We start from the raw sequence: 24,641 nt of genomic DNA, 5'->3' as shown, positions 1-24,641 counted from the left end.
TCCGCTACGCTTTGGTAGCTTCGCCAGGCAGCAAGACTATTTGATTTAGACCTTTCTGATTTTCAGCAGGCAGGCTTGAAAGATCAAAAAAAAAAAAAAGAAACGTGTGCACCGAAGAAACATCGAGAAGCTATTTAAAGTATCTAAATTGCTGTCAGCTATACCTTCCTTTCAGTTGGATTAATCTCTAAAAATGCCAAACAAATGATGGTTATCACCGGATATTACAACGACAAATCTGCATATGAAGTAAACATACTGAAATTAAAGCTCTTATACTGCCATCATATCAGGGATTTCATCTATACACAATTCTGGTTACAGCTCTAATATGACAGAGATGCAGAGAGACTGGATGACGAGGGATGTAACGATAACGGCAATACCGTGATATCGCAATATAAAGTTGCCACAATATTGTCGTTATCTGTAAAAAAAAGAAGAAGTGAGATTATATTCCATTTGTGCAGTTCTAGCCCCCTCTGGTGGTTAGTATATGAGTGCAGTTTAATTTTAATTAGGGATGTTTTGGTCACCTATAAATCAGTCATTTTAGCAAATATTTTTCAACATCTCTGTCAAAAAAATAAAGCTGAACCCAACACTATTGAGCCAATTGGGGCACGAGACAAAGACATAGCCACGTCTTTTTCTCTATCACTATTTATGTCCAAAAAACAACGTTGTGCTTTTTTTTCCCCCAATACGAGCTCTTTTTTTAAAATTTTATTTAACAATATCGTTTTTATACAGTATCATGATCTTTTTTTTTTATTGCCATCCTTCCCACAATATCGTGATAATTATCATATCATGAGGTTTATATGTTATTTATCATATCATTATGTTTGGATATCGTTACATCCCTACATCACCAGTGTTGTGCTCGTTATTAAAAAAAAAAAATAGCAACTAGTTACAGTTGCTAGTGACTTCATTTTAAAAGTAACTCAATTATTATGATGATTACTTACACAAAAAAGTAATGTGTTACTATTAAAAGTAACTCTTTACTTACTTAAAAAAAAAAAAGAACATACACTGTTCCTTTATGCTCAACTAAAGTATTTCCACGTCAAAAAACTCGTCTTGTGCTTGCCTAGACTTTTCTTGACTGCCAAATCCGATACCCGCCCACAACGCGTCTTCTTCGTTAGTACGGCGGCGCCAATCCATTGTAAACAGGAAGTAGTACAGTACAGTACACAGCAGCCACCCATTCATTATTTAATCCTGAACCGCAATTAATTTATCAAGTACATGACTAATGCACCATATATATATATATATATATATATATATGTCAGCAGCAAAAAAATCTCCTCTGTGCTGACAACTAACCTACCCTACTAACAAGTACTGCTTTCACCAAAGGCGAACAAGGAGTCACTAAACATACAACACCAAGCATGCGAGAACATCGGGAGATGGATACGCTAACGCTAATCGCTAATGTGAAATGCAGAGTTGCGAAAGATACTATACACATTTAACCAAGTCAATCTGTTGCGAGTTGCTTATTACTATAAATATAAACATAATACACCCACCACACAAAGTTTCTCATATTCATGACTGCAAACTAGGCTTGGGGAAGATCCCAAGCCAATAAAAGCTAAGCAGAGCTGCAGCCAAATTTGTTGGAAGCACATCTTGGCCTGGACAGCCTTTAGTAGCTTCTGATAAACGAAACATACTGAAATGTTTGGCTCATCCCAACCCTCTGGCTACACCCCACAGTAGAGGGTAATGGGGTGACCAGTTACTCATTTGCATGAGACAGGCCCGCCCCCTCAAAAGAAATCTTGAAATGTTGTCATAAACCAAGGTGGAGCCCGGTGTTTCCCAACCTGTCATGTGGTTGGGAATCACTGGTCTATCCGGCGTCCGAGTCGCTGTACTCACCGAGGGCATCTGGCCGGAGACCAACTGTCCGTCTTGCGCCAGCATGTTGGACATCATGAGCGTGGGCAGCTCCGGGTAGGAGTAAGGGTTGATGAGGCCGTTGTGCGACAGCGAGTGGCAGAGGTAGCCCGTGGAGTCGTGCTCCATCAGGTGCAGGAGGGGAGGCTCCGGGTGGTTGGGCGGAGTGATGGGGGGGATCTCGTAGTCTTCGTCCCCGGCTCCGTTGACGTTGCCCGTCCCGCCGCCGCCACCACCGCCGCCGCCGCCGCCGCCGCCACCCCCGCCTCCACCACCGCCTCCCGCTCCTCCGCCGTTGCTTCCGCTACCGCCGCCAGTCTGAGCTGAGTAGGTCTGAGAAAGACAGACACACGTTTGAATAGTAGAAACGCTGGGTGATTTTGAGACATTTTGACCTGGATGAAGGTGAGCTGGAGGCTTTGACTTTGGCCGAGAGAAGCGACGTTCACTGCGCCACAAGATAATTGCTCAGGATAATCTTTTTTTTTTCTTCTTCTTCTGGAGAGCTCAGTATTGTTCATTCTGTAATTTTACCGATTTGACATGTCATCATCATTGCTCTCCTTTTTTTTTTTTATATGTGGGTGATTATGTGTGTGTGTGTATTCATTAGTTCATGTAAAACTGCAGTACTTTGTCCTTTAGTATTTGTTTAACTATACAGTAGAGAGAGAAAAAGGGCAAAATCAGCCAATTTTAATTTTATTTTTATTTTTGGGAGGGTGGGAATAGAAATGACTTGTCTTTTCTTTTTTTTTCTGGAGTGCTCAGTATTCATTCGGTAATTTTACCGATTTGACATGTCATCATCATTGCTCTCTTTTTTAAATTTTTTTTTTTAAAATAATTATTATTTTTTAAATTTATTTTATATGTGTATACGTGCATGTGTGTGTATTCACAGGGATGTGATTTTTCCGCTAATTCGCGGAATTCCGCTTTTTTTTTATCTCCCCCCAAAAAAAAAAAAAAATCCGATTTTTTTATTTTATTTTTTTTTATTTTTTTTGTAGTTCATTGTGTATGCACATGACTCCGACAGATAACATCTTCTGCTATAACAAAGACATTTGTGGTATGCTCTAATATGAGTTACTTTTCATTTGGTCATGATACAATTATTTGTTCATGAAATTTGAACTCTTCAACATTATTTATGTGTTAACTTAGTAATCACATTAGTTAGATATGATGATATTCTCAGTGATAGTTTTTAAAAGCAAAGGCAGTCCAATGTTTTTGAATGTGACTGATTTTGAGTTGACTAAAACTGCCATTTTATATGGGATAGTTCAATATACATTGAAAATTTATGCTGTTGTTTTGTCTATTTCTTTGTCATGTGAGTGCATTGAAAGTACTTAAAAACACGGAAAACCCATGAGCTCCGGGGCCCCCCTTGTCCCCCCACCAGGGCGCTGCCCTGGACCAAGCCGGGTGCCAGCGGCCCCCAGACCCCCGGCTAAATTTTCAGATAATTTCACTTTGGTCAAATCACATCCCTGTATTCATTAGTTCACCTAAAACCTATTAAAAAAATCCCATACCGTTCACCTAAACCGAACACTTCCAGTCAGTCGTGCGGCCGTCAGGAGACCCGAGGAAGGACCAAAGAAAAGAAAGGAAAGTGAAATCCAGCACCGACCAGACGCCACCAACCAGAGTCCTTCACCAACCCCAGAGACATCGAAATTCCAACAACCTCTAATAATAATCTTAATAATAATAATCTTTTAAAGACATCCGCTAATCGGGCGTTTGCTGACTTTGATTGGAATGAGCTCAAATTCGGTCAGATTATCGGTACGTAAGCAATTACCTCTTTCAGTTATTCATCAGTCTTGCGTACCCCAGAGGTATTTTGCAGAGTGCTGTTGCATTTCTCAAAAACCTTTATTCCCGCTTTGAACTTGTTTCATGTCATGTGTCGCAAAAAAACCCAAAACAAAACGTATTCGAACGCTAACACGGCGTGTCCAATCAGCTCCACAAAGAGACCCGGAGAGGGAAAAAAAATAGCCAGGGGAGTCAACAGGGAGCAAAAAAGCAATCTCGAGCTGAAACGACTCCCATTGTAATGACTGTGTCAAATTAATCATCACAAATAATATTCTGGTGTCAGCCATTCAAGGGTTTTGTAATAGAATTTTTATGATTCACGTCATGCGGCATACATCAAACAGTCAGTCCGGCAACATTTCTCAAATCAATTCAATATCATCTTTGTGTAGGCTGTCATGCTCGGCGGCAGAGTGGTCATTTATCTCAGCCGCAGATACTTTTAGGAGAAGAAGAAGAAGAAGAAAAAAAGAAGATGGGCGAGAGAGAGAGAGTGAAAGAGAGAGAACAATGTGACGCGTTGTCATTTTTCTTCAAGGTGAGCGCATTGTTCGCCGCGTTCAACTATTCCACTGTGTAGTAACCTATAATACAATCTAAAATTAAAATCTTATGGAATTTAAAAAAAAAAAAAAAAACACTTAAGAAAGTTATTCAGAAAAAAATAAATAAAAATAAAAATAAATAATCAAACAGTAAAAAAATAATAAAATAAACACAAATATGTGAAGGGGTTTGTGTATTATCTGAAATTAAACTAAATTTTTTTAAACTAAATTTTTAACCTACATATACATTATATAGAGCTATATAATGTATTTATCAAATAAAATAATATTAAAATGCATGTTTAATAACATTACATAATATGAATTTAATACATAATAAAACAAATATAATACAAAAAAAATAATCCTGTAGTAAAAAAAAAAAAAAAGAAGTAAACTAGGACTACCTGTGGAACTAAAGTGGCAACTGGTGCACAATTTTCAATAGAAAATTTGTCAGGTATGTGTATTCAAATTAAATATATACATAGAATATGTCGAAATAACTAAAACTATCCAGTACTTTATTGTTATACAATAAATAAAATAAAACTGTTTTTTAAAAACGCACACAAATAACTAAACTACAGTGTGTTTTGAGAGAGATTGCTCTCTGTGATGTTTCATTGGCCATCCAATGTTGGGGGGGGGGGGGGGGCAGCTAATAGAACAGCCGCATCATTTTACACATGAGCGAGTGAGAGCATGTTATAACTTTCATCAGAATTGAAATGCATTTGAAATCCTTTGAAGCAGACTTTTCATTGGACGTTTTTATCCCCTTCCACTCAATGAGAAAGAAACACGGTGATCACCTCTAGTCTCTTGAAAGGTTGACATGAATTTTCGGCCCGCGTCCTTTGAAGACAGATGTTTTTTCTTCTTTTTTTTGGTTTTCGTGCAAACCTTTGGGGATCACTTGTTATTGTTTGGTCTAATGGATGAGAAAAGCAACATTTCCTGAGATTCAATTTCCCTCATAATTGTTGGAAGGAAATGGGATTGTCCGCTGTAAACATCCAAGCCATTGTGTGCGTCCCTCGCCATTGTGCTCCGACGGGTGCCATCTTTGAGTGATCGTGGAGTGTGTTCATCAGCCTTTTTGTTTGCCGTTTGTCTAAGTGTGTATCCACAAAAGCGGCGATCGTTTCCTGCTTTGGATGAGGACGAGCACAAAGTCTCATCCATTGCCCTTGATGATAAAATATAAATATGCCAAGGACATTCCCGGTTTCATCATTCATATGTTTCCATTGTTTATGGATGTTTTTTTTTTTTTTTTTTGCATTCAAAATTGCACTCTGGCTAATGCATATACTTAAAACAATACTCTCAATGCTTCACCAAACTGAAAATGAGAATTGATACACAATTTTTACTGCAGCGTTCAATTATATACAATCTGGGTTATTATTTGACTAAGGACTGGGAAACTTGGCTCCCACAGTGGGAGCTGCGGTGGCCGCCTGTAACATTTTAATTAAGCGCCGCGTCTCTGGACCGTAACAGTTCCATTGCAGCGCACCTTTCGTCGGAGGGAAACAGATGAAGAGACAGTTGGCGTGGGACCGAGCGAGGAAATATCATTGATTGGGGAGCGCTCCAGCTTGTCTTTTTATTTTGGCACGCGTTTAATCCTCCCTCTGTAGCCTTGCCTGTGCAGTCAAGGCCTTCTGGAGATGATATTGACTGTGGCTAATGGCTCATTAGCTGCACCCCCGACCCCCCCCCCTTATTAGATTATTGTTAGGATGCTTGCACGTACCGGCATCCAGGACAAAACGCGATTACGCCGTATAATAATTCTATCATGTTATAGTTACGCCGACAATACATAAAGATCAAGTTGAAAATGGATTTACATGTTGAAACGAGCAAAAAATATTTAACTGTATTGTCTAAGTGTGCTACATACGGATGGTTGGATAGATAGATAGATAGATAGACAGACCACTAGCTTGATAGCTAGTTAGCTTAATAGCTAAACTGCTACCGTGATAGTTTGCTAGCTTCATAGCTAGTTAGATAACTAGCTAGCTAGATAGATTAATAGCTAAACTGCTACCGTGATAGCTTGCTAGCTTCATAGCTAGTTAGATAACTAGCTAGCTAGATAGATAGACAGATGGACCACTAGCTTGATAGCTAGTTAGCTTAATAGCTAAACTGCTACCGTGATAGTTTGCTAGCTTCATAGCTAGTTAGATAACTAGCTAGCTAGATAGATTAATAGCTAAACTGCTACCGTGATAGCTTGCTAGCTTCATAGCTAGTTAGATAACTAGCTAGATAGATAGATAGACAGATGGACCACTAGCTTGATAGCTAGTTAGCTTAATAGCTAAACTGCTACCGTGATAGTTTGCTAGCTTCATAGCTAGTTAGATAACTAGCTAGCTAGATAGATTAATAGCTAAACTGCTACCGTAATAGCTTGCTAGCTTCATAGCTAGTTAGATAACTAGCTAGCTAGCTAGATAGACAGATGGACCACTAGCTTGATAGCTAGTTAGCTTAATAGCTAAACTTCTACCGTGATAGTTTGCTAGCTTGATAGCTAGTTAGATAACTAGCTAGCTAGATAGATTAATAGCTAAACTGCTACCGTGATAGCTTGCTAGCTTCATAGCTAGTTAGATAACTAGCTAGCTAGATAGATAGACAGATGGACCACTAGCTTGATAGCTAGTTAGCTTAATAGCTAAACTGCTACCGTGATAGTTTGCTAGCTTCATAGCTAGTTGGAAAACTAGCTAGCTAGATAGATTAATAGCTAAACTGCTACCGTGATAGCTTGCTAGCTTCATAGATAGATAGACTGATGTGATAAATAAAAACAGACTATCAAATGCAAAGAAACAGCAAACATGTTCGTTAACTCCCTAGAACATAAACAAATACAAATTTGTGGAGCAACCATACGTCATAGTCAACTGCAATTGTTGACGGGGCAAAAAAACATCTTTTCTGCATTGCGTGAGATCATCATTGATCATGCTAAGGGAACTCGTTGCTAGGTAGGTGCTGCTGTTCTACAAAGTAACAGAGTTTAAATGACGTAACTTCACACTTAGCCAATTAGCAGGCAAACTACCGTTTGGCTGATGTCACAATAACAAAGTTCTGGCTCGGCGGATTTCATTGTTGACCGCGCACATAAGGTTTTGCAATCGTGCTATTGTCGGCCCTGACTGTTTTCCCGACTAAACCAGAGAGGAAATAAAGTCACTCTTAACTCACTCCAGGGCAGGCTAATCACATCCAATAATCCAACCTTGGCTGACTTTGATGTAAACGATGAATCAGGATCAAAATTGGTCCGATTATCGATCCGTATGTTCCCTCCTCTTCACCAGCCACTTCCATTGAGTGAGGTGACGACACAAGCGCCGTCTTCAGTTTTGGTTTCGTGCACACGACTGTACATTTGAAAAAAAAATAACCTACCCTTTTATTACCTCTGTTGGGAGTGGGACAGATGTGTCTGAACACTCGTGTGCACTCTTCTGCCCATTGGAAGGCTCCGTCACATTGTTGAATTCCACTTCAAACCCCACTCACGCTTCCATTACCCTGTGATGCTACGCTACCAGCTTCCAAAGAGGCAACCAGACAAAGTCGGGCGCACTCCATCTCCTCTTTTTTCCCGTTTATTTACAAATGGTCATGTTTATAGTGTTCCTCGAGTCCCACTTTACATGAAACGCAGAGAGGCCCATTCTACAGCGCCATCCATCTCTGTTCGCTGTCAAGTCGGGCTTAATTAAAGCCAGAGCTGATCTTCTGCCACGCGATCATGTCAGAGGCACTACAAAAGCTGCCTTGGCAGGAGTACAGCAAAGGGTGACGAGCGCCAGGCGTCCGCTTACAGCTACTCTATACCTTTTTTGTTTCTCCCGCCTCCCTTCTGGTGCCCGACGTACACGGTAAAGCCGCTATCTCGCCAACGATGACCACGGGGTCTCGTGAAGACATGATGCGACACCGTGGCTGGAGTGGATTCATAAGAGGGAGAATGAAGGCAATAACTGTGCAATACTTAAAGGGAACAGTTCATGTATGCAGATGTCCACGTTTGCCCGTTTTGCTTACCAATGAACTCATTCACTCCCAGCCATTTTAACTGAAGCAAGTCCCTTCGCTCCCGGCTCCGTCTTACTGGATTTTGACTGATTTTGCAAGGCCCACAGAATATTGTATTCTATTGCTATAAAAAACATGGAACCTACCAAAAAAATGATTAGAGTCTCTTCTTTCATCAGGAAAAAAGTATATTTCTATCTGTTTCCGTTTTGCAGCGATTAGCATTAGAATATAGCTAAGTTTCATCATTATTCGCAAATCTGTTTAAAACAGTGTGGGAAAACAGCTTTTTTTTTTGCAACATGGCCCTGGTTGAGTTGTTAGCTACTGCCAGCTACTGCCTCCCGGCAGGAGATTCAGGGCCCCCAGAACCAGGCTGAACCGCTACAAGAACTCATTCCTGCCAACATCCATCAAATTGCTTAATAACCGACATTAACTAAGTGGTGCAATATATATATATAGGAGTGTGTGTGTATTATTTATTTTAATTATCTCTCTCTATTCCGTTGTTTTTCTCACTGTAAACTACTGCTGCACTTCTTATTTAATTGTGATTTGATCTCTTTCTATTTTGTTGTTTTTTCCTTACTGCAAACTGCAGCTGGACGGAGTCCAGGAAAAAGTTCCCCACGGGAAAATAAAAGTATATCGTATCGTATCGTATCGTATCGTATCGTATCGTATCGTTATACTCTGCTGCCACCTACTGGCCGTGTTTGTAATAATAAAAAAAAAGTCCATGGTAATATTTAAAATAGAACGTATTTATACGTTTTTGGGAGCAAATTAGTTCAGAAGAAATTGAAGAACTGGTAACTCCATTGTGGTAGTAAACATTCTCCTTATTTTTATTTTAGTGATTGACTTGGGAGACGCCCAATACAAACCGCAAATTTGCATGAAATTTCTAATAAACTAATGTCATCATTTTAGATAAAGACTGTTCATTTCTAACAAAAGGCAGAAAAGTCCCTTTGTAATAGAGCACTTAAGTTTATAATAAAACAAAAAAAAAATATATATATAAAACAGCTCACTCTGATTTAGGATTAACTTGTCCTAAATAAACAAAAGTGCAAAAAAAATCTTACCACACGGTAATAATTCAAGATAATCTTTTACAGACATCCGACAATCGGACCTTTGCTGACATTTGATTCAAGTCACCAGGAATCGGATTGTCGGATGCGTATAGTCCGCTGAAGCTCCCAGCAACAACAAAAATAAAACGCCATTCTAATTTCATACATCCTCCATCACCAATGCTTTCTGTCTTTCATGTCTCCTTTCCGTCTTCTCGGCGTTGTATCCCGTTCCCGCCGCTCGTCTCACTTGTCAGACGGGTTCACGGGGTCACACCATCTGATGGCGCGTCGGGGCCGATTAGCGTCAGCCGCGTTTGCGCCATGTCATATTTCATTACGTGTCCGGCGAGTCAGAAGGGGTCGGCGTGATTTGATTGGACGACAGAAATGATATAATTTGTGTTTAACCTCGGGCGGTACGAGGCTCTGAGTGGCGTACTAATGCATGTTGCGAAAAGATGAGGGCGGGCCATCTCTCGCTCTGCCGGCAACTAATTTAAAGTGGCACGCTGCCCAGCTGAAGCCCAGCCGGGGCGATTGCCCAACATGTACCGAGGTTACGAGAGAGACCTTATCAAATAATAAACACAAACTCCCGTGCGCTTCTGTTGCTGCTTTAGCTTCCCACTGTCGCTTCTTCTCTTTGATTAGTGTGTAGCAGGAACACAGAAATTTATAGTATCCATTTTACATACATCTATTCTCGCGGGGATCGGGACAACATGGGCCAAACTTCTGCCCAACGTGCAGAGGTTCTGATCCGGGCTGCCGGGGAGCTTATTAAGCCTATGCTAGCTAATATCGGGCGAAAGGAAGACGGACTGGACTTGACTGGTCTCAAGTCAATCGCAGGGCACGTGTAGACCATTCACATGTCCGAACCCAAGTCAAATGACAGAACTACAACGCCGGTGACCTACATTTAGAATAGAATTGATTAAATGTCAAAATGAGAGGTAGCAGAAGGCCACACTGTTCAATTCTCCCGAGATACAGAAATATCATCTGCATCCTTACCATGGTTGGAGGGGCCAACCGGAATTTCGGGAGTTTCCAGATCTGACTGTCCAGTTTTGTGCCGGTCAACCCGCTCACCCTCCACCGTCGATGAATCGTCGCCGCATGTCGCCGCATGTCGCCGGCCACCGTGCGCATTCCCTTTTTTTTTTTTTCCCAGGAAAGCTCAGTATTGTTCATTCGATTTGACATCATCATTGCTCTCCTTTTTTTTTTTTTTCAAAAAATAATAATAATAAAAAATTTTTTTTTAAATATTTTTATATATATATATATATATATATATTTTTTTTTTTTTTTGTATGTGGGTGAATGTGTGTATGTGCGTGTGTGTGCGTGCGTGCGTGTGTGTATTCATCAGTTCACCTAAAGCCTATTAAAAAAAAAATCCCATACTAATAATATAATATAATAATAAATTGCCAAATGCAGAAACATCAATGTAAGTTATCACGATGTGGTGGCTCTTGCTAACAGACAGAATTAAGTAACCAGAATTAGGTTAAAAAATTCTATATTACGAAGACCATGTTTCTATAAATTTTGATATTTGGTTTTTATTTGAGGCAGATATTTCTTCCATTAAAATGTGATTTATGAGGAGGTTAGACCATTGGTCGATATTCAGAGTTTGTTTATTTTTCCAGTTATTTTTTCTACCGTCGATGAATCGTCGCCGCATGTCGCCGGCCACCGTGCGCATTCCCTTTCTATGTCGACAGATGACGAATAGTAATCGCTGGATGCTGGAACCCACCCACCCACCTTTTGACAAATAGGATTCGCCGCATGTTGTCCATCGTCCCCCCCCCCCCAACAAATATTTTCCCAGTCCGAATTTTGTTTATAGTCCGTCCACAATCCATAATTTTAACACAATAACCAGTGAGATCGTTCTCAGTACTGTCATGTCCACTGCTCCCATGTGTCAACAGTGGTGTATTAATATATTATATATTTATATATTTCACACCAAATGATAATTGCTGATCATTTCAGGAGAGAGATTAAATGATCAGGTCTTTACTTACTTTGACTTAATGGGAGGGAAAATGCTCAAATTTAGGGTTTACCACACACAACAAGATTGGCCATTGTAAATTTTTAACAGGTTTACGTTTGTCGATCCGCAGTCCTAACACGCTCTACAGCACAGGATAATCGCTCAGGATAATCTTTCAGACGTGAGAATCAGGAATTTTCTGACTTTGCTCAGAAAGTAGGGAAACATGCTTAGATTCATTGCGATTGGTGGAATCTACGATCATGGGGTCTGTTGCTAGGCAGAAGTGACCTGACCATTTTTCCATGCAGATCGGGAACGAAAAAGCACTCTTAACGTAACACACCCTATACCACAGGACAAGAGACATTTGATAATCGGGACCATTGCTGACTTTGGCCTGAAGGGGTGAAAAATGTATCCGTGTATGATTGTCGGCCCCAACCGTTTTCTGACCGCTCCAGGGCAGAAAAATCCCTACTTAACCGACAACACACCACAGGATAATCACTTTGGATAATCTTGTAGCGAGCCTTGATTATTAGGCCTTTGAATGTTTTCCAAGTGATGAAAAATCCTTATTAACAAACCCGACATGACAGGATAATCGCTCAGGATAAGAGATTTGCTAATTGATCGGAAAGGGTGAACTGCTCAAATTTGGCCCAATTCTGAGTTGGTATTTCTCCCCCAATAACTGTGATGAAAACAAACCACGAGCCAGCGCGAGCGATTCAGTCACGTTGAAGCTGCTGTGTGTTTAGCGGGGCCGGCACAGGAAGGAAGTGGATGTTTCAAATGAGGAGCATAATCACAGTCACTGCCTGACAGGGCGCATTTAGGATTACATTGGCGGGCGTACAATTTGATTCCCCCGTTTCCCTTTACTCCTCTTCCACTTCTTTAACGTATTGGCGACTATCTGCTCGACACAGCGGGCGCTCAAGCGCACAATCCAAATAAAATAATACAAATCACCGCAACTCTCTTTTAAAGCGAGTTCAGTCATCAGGCTTTTCTTCCTCCCACCGCCTAACCGGCTATTAGCACGGGCACAATGGCTCTGCTGTGCGTGCACGACAAAACAAATTATTGTTGCAAGAAAAGGTAAATGGAGAATACAAAAAAAAAAAAAAAAAGTTACAAAAAAAAAAAAAAAGCCCGCTGCGTGAGTGACTGGAACAATGTGGAGAATAACAAAGGGAGCGCTGATGGTGCAGTCACGCAGACAAACCGGCATTATTCGCAGAATTGTTAGGATCCTGTCACCCACAAATAACTGCGCTTTAAACAAACGGAGGGGTGTTAAATCCTCGGCTGGTTCCTGTGAGTGTACCAGCCCATACATATGCCTGATTTTTTATTTTTTATTCCCCCCCCCCTCTTCTAGTATACATTTAACTCGCCGTGTTTGGCTGCTTTGTTGGTGTCACTGGGCTCTTAAGTGCCCCCCCTCCCCCCTTCCGAGGCTGAGAGTCCATGAGGCTGTGTATCAGAGGCTGGCACAGCTGGTGCCAGCAGGACGCTAACATCTGTGCCCTTGTGTTCTTGGTTGTCATTGTTTGCCGCGAGGCTGGCGGCGAGCGGAGGGGACGGCTCGCCGGTAGTGTCAATGAACTCGTGTTTTGGCAGGAACCACCGTCGTCGTATGTTCGTCCACTCTTTCACTGCGCTGACTTTTATTTATAAAATCGGTTCTTGGACTTTTGTTTACATATTTGTGTTCACAAGAGTAGAAAGATCAGCTGATATGGTCCGCGGTACCGGGACAGCATACAGATTCAGGTCCAGAGAGTCAGAACTGAACTGGGCAAAAAATGTAAAAGCCTTTTTGCCCAGTTCAGTTATGACTCTGTCTATCTGGAACAGTGGTTCTAAACCCTGAACCCCACCAGTTTCCTATGCACATTCACAGAACCCTTCCTTACCGAAAAATATATTATTATTTTTTTCCAAAATCAAGACATCGGTAAAAGGTTTACTAGTGAACAAAATGAACAGCGACAGTAACCTTTTCATCGAAACTGGCTCTCATCACCAGTTAGCGTTAGCTAAGTTTCATCTTATTCACAAATCTGTTTAAAACAGTGGGGGAAACAACTTTTTACAACATGGCCCTGGTTGATCTCTTATACTTGTGCTGCCACCTGCTGGGCATTTTTTTTAATAACTACTATTGCTTCAAGCATTCTCTTCAGTTCCGAGGCTGAATCAAAGCCCTCTGTATGCTCTAGCATAAAATTAGCGTTAGCTAAGTTTAATCTTATTCACAAATCTGTTTAAAACAGTGGGGGAAACAATTTTTTACAACATGGCCCTGGTTGATCTCTTATTCTTGTGCTGCCACCTGCTGGGCATTTTTTTTAATAACTACTATTGCTTCAAGCATTCTCTTCAGTTCCGAGGCTGAATCAAAGCCCTCTGTATGCTCTAGCATAAAATTAGCGTTAGCTAAATTTAATCTTATTCACAAATCTGTTTAAAACAGTGGGGGAAACAACTTTTTACAACATGGCCCTGGTTGATCTCTTATACTTGTGCTGCCACCTGCTGGGCATTTTTTTTAATAACTACTATTGCTTCAAGCATTCTCTTCAGTTCCGAGGCTGAATCAAAGCCCTCTGTATGCTCTAGCATAAAATTAGCATTAGCTAAGTTTAATCTTATTCACAAATCTGTTTAAAACAGTGGGGGAAACAACTTTTTACAACATGGCCCTGGTTGATCTCTTATTCTTGTGCTGCCACCTGCTGGGCATTTTTTTTAATAACTACTATTGCTTCAAGCATTCTCTTCAGTTCAGAGGCTGAATCAAAGCCCTCTGTATGCTCTAGCATAAAAAATAAACAAAAAACGTCTAATTATGTCTTTGGGAGCATGGTAATATTTAAAATAGAACGTATTGCAAAATTTTTGAAATGTCAGGCGTAGCAAAAATGTTAGTTGCCTAAATCAGTTCCAAGGGAGATTAAACGCCAGAAATAATTTACATTTCAACAATTAAATTGATTAAAGAAAATACATGTGGTGAAAATGTGGTCCTAGAGGCTCCACCGGATCATTGAGGTACTGGCTAATGAATTGATTTTTCTGTTGCTTGGATTAATGACACCGCTGGACTCTTTTGCCGGTGAAATGGATAGCGTGCTGCCGTTTATAGCAGGCTAGCAATTATGTAGCGCTAAATTACTCCGAGACAAACCCAACCACTTGCCGCCACACAATCTTTTTGATCTTCTCTCTGCAACTATTTGCGAAATCCACTTCATTCATCCTCCGCAACCGCAGGTTCCACTGGATTTTTTTTTTTTTAAACCTAAACATTTTGGGTAATATCTACGTTATAGTACCGCAAACCAGTTTTTACAAATATTTCAGGGTGTTTTTTTTTTCCCTCCAAAATCTTTTAACTTGACAGCCATTTATTTTAAGGGCAGTGATGTAAAATGTCCAACACAGCTTCAAATTCTTCACTCTTTATTTTTGTCCTTTCCCGACTCATAAAAGCAATTTAATGTGCTGCGACTATCATTTTCACAGTTTTCACCCTCAGAACTTCCCAGCAACTTCTGATTCCGAAGATAAGACACAATTGTTAGTTGTTTCTCTCACAGTTTCTCTGCCCTTGCAGAGTTGGTGAAGGTTTCCCCTCCCCCGTGTGTGTCTCATCTTCCCACCATATGTTTCTGATGAGCCATTGTAGAACATGATCCCTGAACTCTTTTATGTCCAACCTTTAACAAATCTTTCACATTTGTGCCTCCATGTTCTGAATTAAAGTCCCATTCCAACCTTTTCCAATCGGGATGAGTAATACTCTTGCTGGCAGCCGCCCAGAGTAAAAAAAAAAAAAAAAAAAAAAAAAAAGCCGGCGACGTCTGGATACGTCGATGTTCCGCGATTGGTCCACCTTCAGCCGTATGTGACTGACAGGAAGTGAAGTGATTGGGGTGGGGGTGTTGTGGGGGGGGGGGCGGTATCTTTGGATCGGTGCGCTGATTAAAGCGCTTGCGTTTTGTAAACTCCCGCCGTTCGGCGCCCCGCGCCAGCGTCCGGACCCTGCTGGTCTGAATTAGAGCTGGGCCACATTAGGTTGATTTACAGCTTCCTCCCGCTGTTTAGATTGGAAGGAGGGGGGGGGGGGGATCTGGAGTGGTTGCCCCCGTCTCTTTTTCATTGATTCCTCACCCCAATTCCTCCCTTCACCTGACTCACCTCATCTGCACATTGATCTCTTCCCTCCCCAACTACTGTTTTTCATTTTTCCTCCTCCTCCCCGCAAGCAATCCTGTCCCCTTTCCGTCCCGCTTTTGCTCAAGCGTCCGCCTGACTTGACGCGGTCTCTCCACACCGTATTTCTCACCGACTGCACCTTCCCTAACCCCCCCACCCCCCTACCCCCCGCCTCCTCTCTCCGCATCTCTTCCCCCTCAGATACATCTTTTGTGAAAAACGAAAACAACCAGCAGCCTGCCAAAATATTTCTATAGCCCGCTTGCTGACAATGCAGGGACAGGGAGACAAAGCAAAAAGATGCGCAGGCATATTTGTAGCGGCGGCAGAGAGATGGAAAGCGCTCTCTCGCTCTCTCTCTCTCTCACTCTCTCATTTTTTTGCTTTCTCTCCATGGCCTTGGTGCAGTCATTTACAAGCCCTCTCTCAATGCATCATGTCCATTTAAAAGCCCCCCCCCAAAAAAAAAAATACAGGTCCTCCATGGCACCATACATGGGCGTCTATTTGTTTAAGGCCCTCTTCTCGAACCCTCCCCTCGGCGCCCTCGGTGATGAGATGAAACTAATGGCAACCTTAATGTGTTTTTGTAGGCCCTCGCATCCGATTGGCCAGCGTGAGGGCAGACACAGCCATGTAGACACTCTGTGTTTGTTTAACTCATCCATCTATCCATCCTCTATACTGCTTATCGTCATTCAGCTGGGCTGAACCAATCCGAGCAGAATTTTAGTGCAACCCTTATAGACAAATGAGTCTTCAATTAACCTCATATGCATGTTTTTGAGCGTGCCGATGCCACACAGTCCTGAGCTGAGATTCAAACACAGAACCTCTTAACTGTAAGTCACATGTTAAAACACGATTAATTATTATTATTATTATTATTATTTTTTTTTTTTTTCTGGAGAAAAAGAAAACACGATTAATTATTATTATTATTATTATTTTTATTTTATTTTTTTCTGGAGAAAAAGAAAACACGATTAATTATGAAATCACAAGTACAAGTACACCTCACAATGTGGTTCTGATTAGTTTTTCTCCTAGCCATCAATAGTTTATGTTATCAATCCTGTTTTGATTGGACTACTCGAGTGGCGGAAAAGATAGCAAAACCGCACACCACGCCGCGTGCCCTCTTGCTTTGCTTAATTTCACGTTGGATGTGTGCACAGGGACAATCCTATTTGCATGCACTTTTAAACGTCAATGTTCCGAAATATGTCTCCATTAAGTCAAGTCAAGTGGACCCAAACATGTTCACGCTTCGACATTTGTGAATTCTTTTTCTTGGAAGCTGTCCGCCATTATAGGTGGCAAATTTGCCGATTCATGATATTCTTTAATGAGGCAAAAATAATCCCAAAAATATTGTTTTTTTAATATTCATGGCAAAATACGGTCTACGGTGTGTTTGAGAGCTCAGTATTGTTCATTTGATTTGACATCATCATTGCTCTCCTTTTTTTAAAAAACAAATAAATTAAATTTTTTTTAATAAAAAGGTTTTTTTTTTTGTTTTCTCTTTTTTTTTTTTTTTAAATATATATACATATACACACATATATATATACATATATATATATATATATATATATATATATATTTTTTGTATGTGGGTGTGCATGTGCATGTGCGTGCGTGTGTGTATTCATCAGTTCACCTATTCATATTCATTTTATTGTTTTGTTGTGTTATTGTTAATTCCCCTCATAGCTCACTGAGCGGTGAATGCTTTCGACAATGCGCGAAAGTTTGGAAAAGTGTTCACGGGAGAAAGATGGTTGACAATTAGCGACTATTTGGGACAGTATTGTAAAGATTAGCAACTATTTGCCACTTTTTTACCACTGTTGGGAACCTTTGGGACCTTTTGCCAACTCCTGCAGTAGCAGGCGAATCTGTTGATCCAACCCAATGAAAATGTGCACGAACCTTTCCCCAATACTCGATACCAAATAAAATGGTTTGGTTAGATATACAATGATTAATCGTCTTTTTTTTATAGTACACTTCAACTGGGAGGGACCCAAAAAAAAACAGCTTGACTATAAATCTTCAGTATCGGCGCAAAAATATTGCCAAAACCCCCCAAAGCAAAACCGGAAATCATCAACTCCACCTGCGAGCTGTCAAACTCTACTTCCGCGTTGACGTAATATCTTTCGCAGCCGCGTGACGTGGATTTTGACGGGAAACAGACAAAAATGGCGAATATACAGTACACGTAGTTGACTAATGAAAGAGTTAAAAGATACTAAAACGTATCAAAGTTCCATTTCGTGTCAACGTTTGTGAGCCTGAGTGGATTCGTACACTTCCTGCTCTGGTCACGTGACATCATGACGCTGACGCAATTTCTGTGTAAGGCGCGCTCCATTTGATTCCCACTTGGGGGTCCAAATTGTAAAAAAAAAAAAAAAAAAAAAATCTATTAAGAAAAGTATCACTCTACAATAATAATAACAATATGTATTAATAATTGCATATAATGTAAAAACAAAACAATACTACTAATAATAAATAATACACACTTTGCATCTAGTTTGTTTTCTGCTGTCCCGATGCATTTTGATACTATGGATATGTATTTACCTATTGGCCCCTTGTCTTCTTCAATTCTTCACCATTTTTTTAGAATCTGTTTAACTCATCCATCCAAGTATTTGCGAATGGGTTGAACTAATTTGGAACCATGGTCATGTAGTCTCTAATATTGGTGAATAAAAGTCACTTTGGCGTCTTAACACTGTTTACAAATGCTTAAGACTATTTGAGACAGCCCTCCAAAAAAATACAACCACATACTATAGGTCGTTTTGAAAAGGTGCCAAATTATAACCAAGTGTTGCTTATTTTAGTTTAGCGACCTCTATCACGACTGTTAGAGGTCGTTAAACTACAATACGTGACACTCTTGCATTTTGGTGCGTGGTAAAACCACCAATATGGTCGTCATTGTTGGAGGACTTGTGGATTGTGCAAGCGCTTGCCACTGTTAGTGAAAACTGTTTGCCATAAGCAAAACTGTTTGTGAATGTTTGCAACCTTTTACGAACTTTGACGAAACCCTAAATTCATTTTTTGTTCGCAAGCATTCACCGCTCAGCGAGATACAGGCTTTACTTTCAGCTATAAGCACCCCAAAAAAACAAACTAGTCCCGCTAAACCAAATTTTCCAAAGGCAAAAGGTTATTAGTGTGTGTGAAGGCTGAAGTTGGTTCACTAATCCAAGTGTTTTGGAGTCATTGTTTGCAGTATATTTATGGTGCGTCACTTGTTTATGGAAATTCGTAATTTAGAATTGGGATCAGCCCCCTACTGTATACTCTGTTACTATAAGCGGAGCAATCAAATTCATATGGCCACAAATGATTGCTTACCAAGTCTTTTCATATGCTGTACATGAAAGCATGACTGTAAGTTGCCACATCTGCTTAACGTAGCAGTAATTAAAGACAAATAAGTGATCCGTCAAAGCCAACGAGCCACTAAAACATAAATTCATCATTCACAACCAGATGTTTCCTTTTTGTACCTGCGTTTTACTAGGAGGGCAACACATTAACTTAAAAGTGAAAGAAATATGCAAATGCATTCCTTTCAACTCAGCAATCCATAATGTGCCAGCTTTGATGCCGCGAGCCGGATGGTAACTCCGAAACTAGTGAGGCTGGTTGGCTGCGCTAAACACGCCACACGTAGCGCATGCTTAAACCACATGCAGCCTTTTTTTTTTTTTTGGGCTGCAAAGACGCTACAGCGGCAGCCAATCAATAAAACCTTGTTACACTAATTGCAAGATCATAATCTCCGATTCCTACTTCAGCTGAATATCCAAACAGTCACTCCATTAGCGGAATTATTCCCCCATGCAGTTCATCCGACTCGCTCAGCCTCCACCCTTCCATTTGCTCATTTCTCCCCCCCCCCCCATGACATATTCCTCTCAAACGGCGCTCTCGTTAAACGGATTCATAAGTCAGGGAGGAAGACATCAAAGCGAAGAATCGTCAAGGTAAAGTGCTGATGAAGTTTCTTTTCCAGTTCGCCCGCCATGCCACGAGAACGCAACCTTTGAATGTGCCTGTTGTTCCGTTCACAATCAGCAAGTGAATTCCCACTTCAGTCGAAGGTTCTTGCAAGGAGGAGAAAAGAGGCACTCCAAATTCATTGCTCATATTAAACCGTCAACGATGAGGTTTTTATGTTTGAGGAATTGCGGGATGGTATTTTCCTGGAGACATTGAATGGTCATTGGGCAAGACAAAGAATGGGATCCATGAATCTGTGTCACAGCCATGACCGTGAGGGGGAATTAACTTGAGGAAAACTCCTACATAGAATACACGGAACCATCCAATGTCCGTCCATTTTTGTTTTCAACTTTGGTATTACCAAAATGCTAGGGTTAGGGGGGGATTGGACCCAACCCTGTTGTTTTCAATATATTTTTTCAATGTTTTTTTATATATTTATATCTATTTTTTTTCCAATGTTTTTTTATATATTTATATATTTATTTTTTTTCAATGTTTTTTTTTTCAATATTTAAAAAAATATTTGGGAAAACGCTGATTTTTTTTTTATCTCAAGAATTTTGGGGTTTATTTATTTATTTTATGAATTATTTTTTATTAATTTATTTATTTTTAATTTTTTTGCATTTATGATGCACTTCAATAACACGCAGATTTTCACAATTTGTCGGCCGGGCTGCTCACTATCTCCCGCAAGTCAATCAGCCAATTATTTAATGAGATTAAGTAATAAAAATAAAAAAAAAAGCATAATAAATATATGATTAAAACATAAAATAAAATGACCACACACAAAAAAAAAAGAATAGGCGAAATTAATGTCAAATATGGCCCATAAATGCCTTTTCCCCCCTTTTGATATAGAGTAAGCGTCAACTTAGATAAAACCAATGAACAAAAAAAAAAAAGGGCGTGGCCACATTCACAGCTTTGAACATCCTGTGCGAACGCGCGTATTCGCATCCACACTTTCTACACGGTGCGCACGCCGAGCTGCTGACCCAAATGCATTTCAATGCAATGAGGTGTGAAGGAGAAAGAGAGGAACTAGCGAGAAAAAGGAGCAAATGAGGGGGAGACAAAGAACCAGAAGAAGATAAAGCAGCCAACACAGGAAAGTGAGCTTTAGGCGCTACGATTTTGGTTTTGTTTTTTTGTTTTTTTTTAAGCCACAGCATGTCGGGAATACACTGCGATAGTGTTTTTCTCAAGAATTAAGCGAGTTTATAGAAATATCCTCATAGCTCTGTCATTTCTTTGTATGCTAACTTGCACGGCATTATGTGTTTATTTTTTTTTTATTCCGTTTGCAATGGGGCTAATGAAGAAAATGAGAACGAGGCAATAAGAAGTTAAAGGGGACATATTATGGAAAATTGGCTTTTTTAATAGCTTGTATACAAATAGTTGGATCTCCGGAGTGCCTGCCCACTCATCAAGTGTGAAATTGCACAACAAAGTCAATCTTTTTGTGAGCTACCGTTCCCAAAAATGCTCCAGTGAGAAAGCTGTTTGGGAATTTTGACAAATGTGACAAAGCAGTGCAACTACTGCAGGGAAAACAAAACTACAAAAAAAAAAAAATTGCACAACTAACCATATTACAGATCACATGGTAAGATTAATGCTGTAGTCAGACATAACGCCAGTTGGGAGCTTCTGGCAGTGCAATTGTATATAAAGTCTAGTTTGCACGGATGGGCGGGAATATGACGTAGAAGCCAAAATAGCACAACCACCAGCAATCAGATTGACCAGCCATGTTCAACTTGTTTTCTTCTTCTAAAACTGACACCAGTATTCTGTTTGGATTTATTTATTTACTGTAAAGAATAATCAGCAAAACATCAACGGCATGCATCTAGCATGTACACAATTACGAACCCATGTCACATATTGTACTCGGTAGTTAAATGATTCAACACAAACAAAAGCACCTTCCCATGAGTCTCGTCAATAGTGTTAGCTAGCATACTAGCCGTTAGCATGATGTGACATCACACTCGGCCAAACAAATAGCTTACACGCCATGGATTGGTCGCAATTTGCCCCTCTCGGACCCGAGCTGTCAGCTGGAAGGAGAGGCCAGAACTCGGCCAAATAGCAAACAGAGCGAGGCACGGGTCAAATATGAGGTCATCGGGAGTAAATAGAGGATAACAAAGACGGCAAAGCAAAATCGTCAGTTTTCACGCCATTTGACTGGCTCGGTGCACTCCCACCTTTCTGCCCCTGTCAATCATCCGCGCCACATTTGCAAGGTTTTTATCTGTTCGCCAGTAAGACGGCAAAAAAACGCAGAGTGCACATCAGCACATCTTGTAATCACTCGGTGGCAAGTGCTGTAAGATGCTGACTTCCAAATGGATGATAAAAGCGGAGGATCTAAAGAGTTCTTTGACAGCCAGGGAAATATGTCGGATAAAATCACTCTCTGACATCCGTCTATTTATTACCAGAGATCTCCAAATTGACTTTATAAATCATACGCAAAGAAAAAAATAAAGCCGCGCCATCAACTCTCGTCTCATTCCGGGCTCGGAGCCACGCTTTTAATAAAGTGGCGCATTAAGAAATTAAACACCCCCAAAAAAGCCGTCAATTCAAGAGAGACGCACAACTCGTGTAGGCCGTGAGTCGGCCGCCGTAATTACAATTGACAGAGACAAATTCCCAACTCCCCCGTGGATGTCAGATGGGCTTATTTCCCAAACTCCGACAAATCTGCCTGTCCAAACACAACCATATGCTCACCCAGTTGTTCGGGACCAGCTGTGCTGCTGCACAGATTCTAGCCAGGCAGGGTTGCCATGCACATTATTCCCACTTCACCCCCCCCCCCCCTTTTCCCCCTTTCTAACCGCCACTGCAATAAGGCCCGAATCACTCAAAAGTGAAGCCCACACACAATTCAAATAAAGTCAATGTGAACGTCAGAGGTAGCTTCATGGTTGCCGCTCCTCTTTTGTTTTTTGGTCATTTAACCCTGTAGAACCCAAGAACCCTTTTCTTCTTTGGAAAATTATGAATTTTACATTAAATGACTGCTATAATTTCACTGAACACCAAAATATATGTTTTTTCAATTTTAACCTTTTTTTTTTAAACTAGCTCAGAGTTGCTAATTGATCAAAAATATATATATAAAACATACTCCTAGGCAATCTGCAACATGATATGAAATAGATTAACAAAAAAAAATATAATTTTACCATCTGATGGTTTGCTGAAAAGATGGTTTTGTTTGGATTGATTTCCAGCTCAACCACCACCACTCTGGCTCATGTAAGTGCAATATTCATCCACTAGATGGCCCCATGCAGGGGTCAGAAGTGGCACTCTGGACTTTTGAAGTAAAATTTGTAAAAAAAAAAAAGAAAAAAAAAGGTATTTTTATTTGAGTAGCAGGATTTATAGGGGCCAAATTTGACCCCGTGGGTTCTCCAGGGTTAAAAAGACTGAAAAATTTTGGGGGGAGAAATTGCGTGCGAATGCCGAAATGACGAGACGAGACGTGCGGGAACTCACCTGGCCAGGTGGGAGGAACTCATGGCTGTTTTCATTCATGTACATGTTGTCACCATCAAACTGCGAAGAAGAGAGGAAACAATTAGACAAGCGCGGGAGGCCGAGGCATCCCAACAGGGAGCTGCAAACGGCTCTCCAGTCGGTCGGCGGAGAAACAATGGCGGCGCAGCAGCCTAATGACGACAAGTCGTCGGCTTACGGACCTCGGCGCGCTGTTGCGCGACACTAATTACAGTTCATTAGAGACACGCGTAATTAGGCCTTGTCAAAGCTTGTGTAAGTCACACTTTGCTCGCAGCGTGCCTCAAGCTTCAAACTGTGTGTGTGTGTGTGCGTGCGCCAATTACAAAGTGACAAAAGCCTAACAGAGTGATAAGCTGTCAAATAGCATTTCACTCCTCTTGCAGTGTTTTCTCACTTCAGGTTCGTTCGCAAGAGTTGCAGTTACTACTTCAAAAATGTGTTTCGCATGACAGCATTTCTATAAAAAAAAAAAAAAAAGAATGACAGACTTCTCGTATTGAATTTTTATGGTCACAAAAATTATGATTTTATTCTTATGATTTTTCTCGGAAAAACACAACTTGAGTCTAGTAAGACCTATTTATAATAGAGACTTCGTTCGTCACATGATAAATGCTCATTTTGTTTTTCGTACAAAAAAATCTATGATTTTACTCTGAGCCTACTTTTTAAAAAAAAATACAAGTTGAGTCTTGTAAATTTTACAAATTTTCTTCAAATACAATCTTTTTCTTAGATGACATTGTAATGGGAAAAATAGGGGTGTTTTTTAATTAATTAATTAATTTATTTATTTAAATATTATTTTATTCTTATGAGATTATTTTCCCAGAGAAATATACATTTATCTTGTAATACGGATTAAAAATATATATAAGTAATTTTATTCTTGTGGCTATATTACACTTGATATAAATATTAAATTTAAAAAATCATTCTTGTGAGAGTGCACTTTTTCTATTAAAAAATACGGATTAAAAAAATATAACTTTATTCTTTTGGCATTCTGGCTATTCTCTAAAAAAAAACGGATTCTTGTCAAATTAAAAATGTTCAAATAAATAATTAACCTCATGACATTTTAATACAAAGATTACACTTGACATTAATTTTTATTTAAAAAATCATCCTTGAAGATTGCACTTTTTCTTAAAAAAAAACAACTTCTTTTAGAATGATATTTATTATAAAAATGTATATCTTATTCTGTGTGACCAAAAAAATCTTAGTTCTCATAAAAATATAACTTTACATTCATATGACACTAAAAGAAAAAATAATTTGATATCATATTTTACTACAAAAAAATAG

The 24,641-nt window shown here is 40.0% G+C and overlaps 1 protein-coding gene and 1 long non-coding RNA gene across 3 annotated transcripts in view; one reads left to right on the top strand and one right to left on the bottom strand.

Annotated features, from left to right (window-relative positions):
* The window catches only part of LOC144056150 (uncharacterized), a 111,890-nt gene that overhangs the window by 24,412 nt on the left and 62,837 nt on the right, over nucleotides 1-24,641 (top strand). The gene's annotated exons all lie outside the window — the stretch shown is intronic.
* tox2 (TOX high mobility group box family member 2) overlaps nucleotides 1-24,641 on the bottom strand; it is a 106,137-nt gene that overhangs the window by 36,219 nt on the left and 45,277 nt on the right. For both annotated transcript variants that reach the window (XM_077572641.1, XM_077572642.1), the window contains exons 3-4: nucleotides 23,307-23,366; nucleotides 1,906-2,256 (exon numbers count right to left, since the gene is read on the bottom strand). In XM_077572641.1, the coding sequence (XP_077428767.1) occupies nucleotides 1,906-2,256; nucleotides 23,307-23,366 (411 nt within the window). The remainder of the gene's footprint in view (nucleotides 1-1,905; nucleotides 2,257-23,306; nucleotides 23,367-24,641) is intronic.

This window comes from Vanacampus margaritifer, chromosome 8 (genome assembly GCF_051991255.1).
Source record: "Vanacampus margaritifer isolate UIUO_Vmar chromosome 8, RoL_Vmar_1.0, whole genome shotgun sequence".
NCBI classification, from domain to species: Eukaryota; Metazoa; Chordata; class Actinopteri; order Syngnathiformes; family Syngnathidae; genus Vanacampus; species Vanacampus margaritifer.
This window is presented reverse-complemented; position numbering and strand designations above follow the sequence as displayed.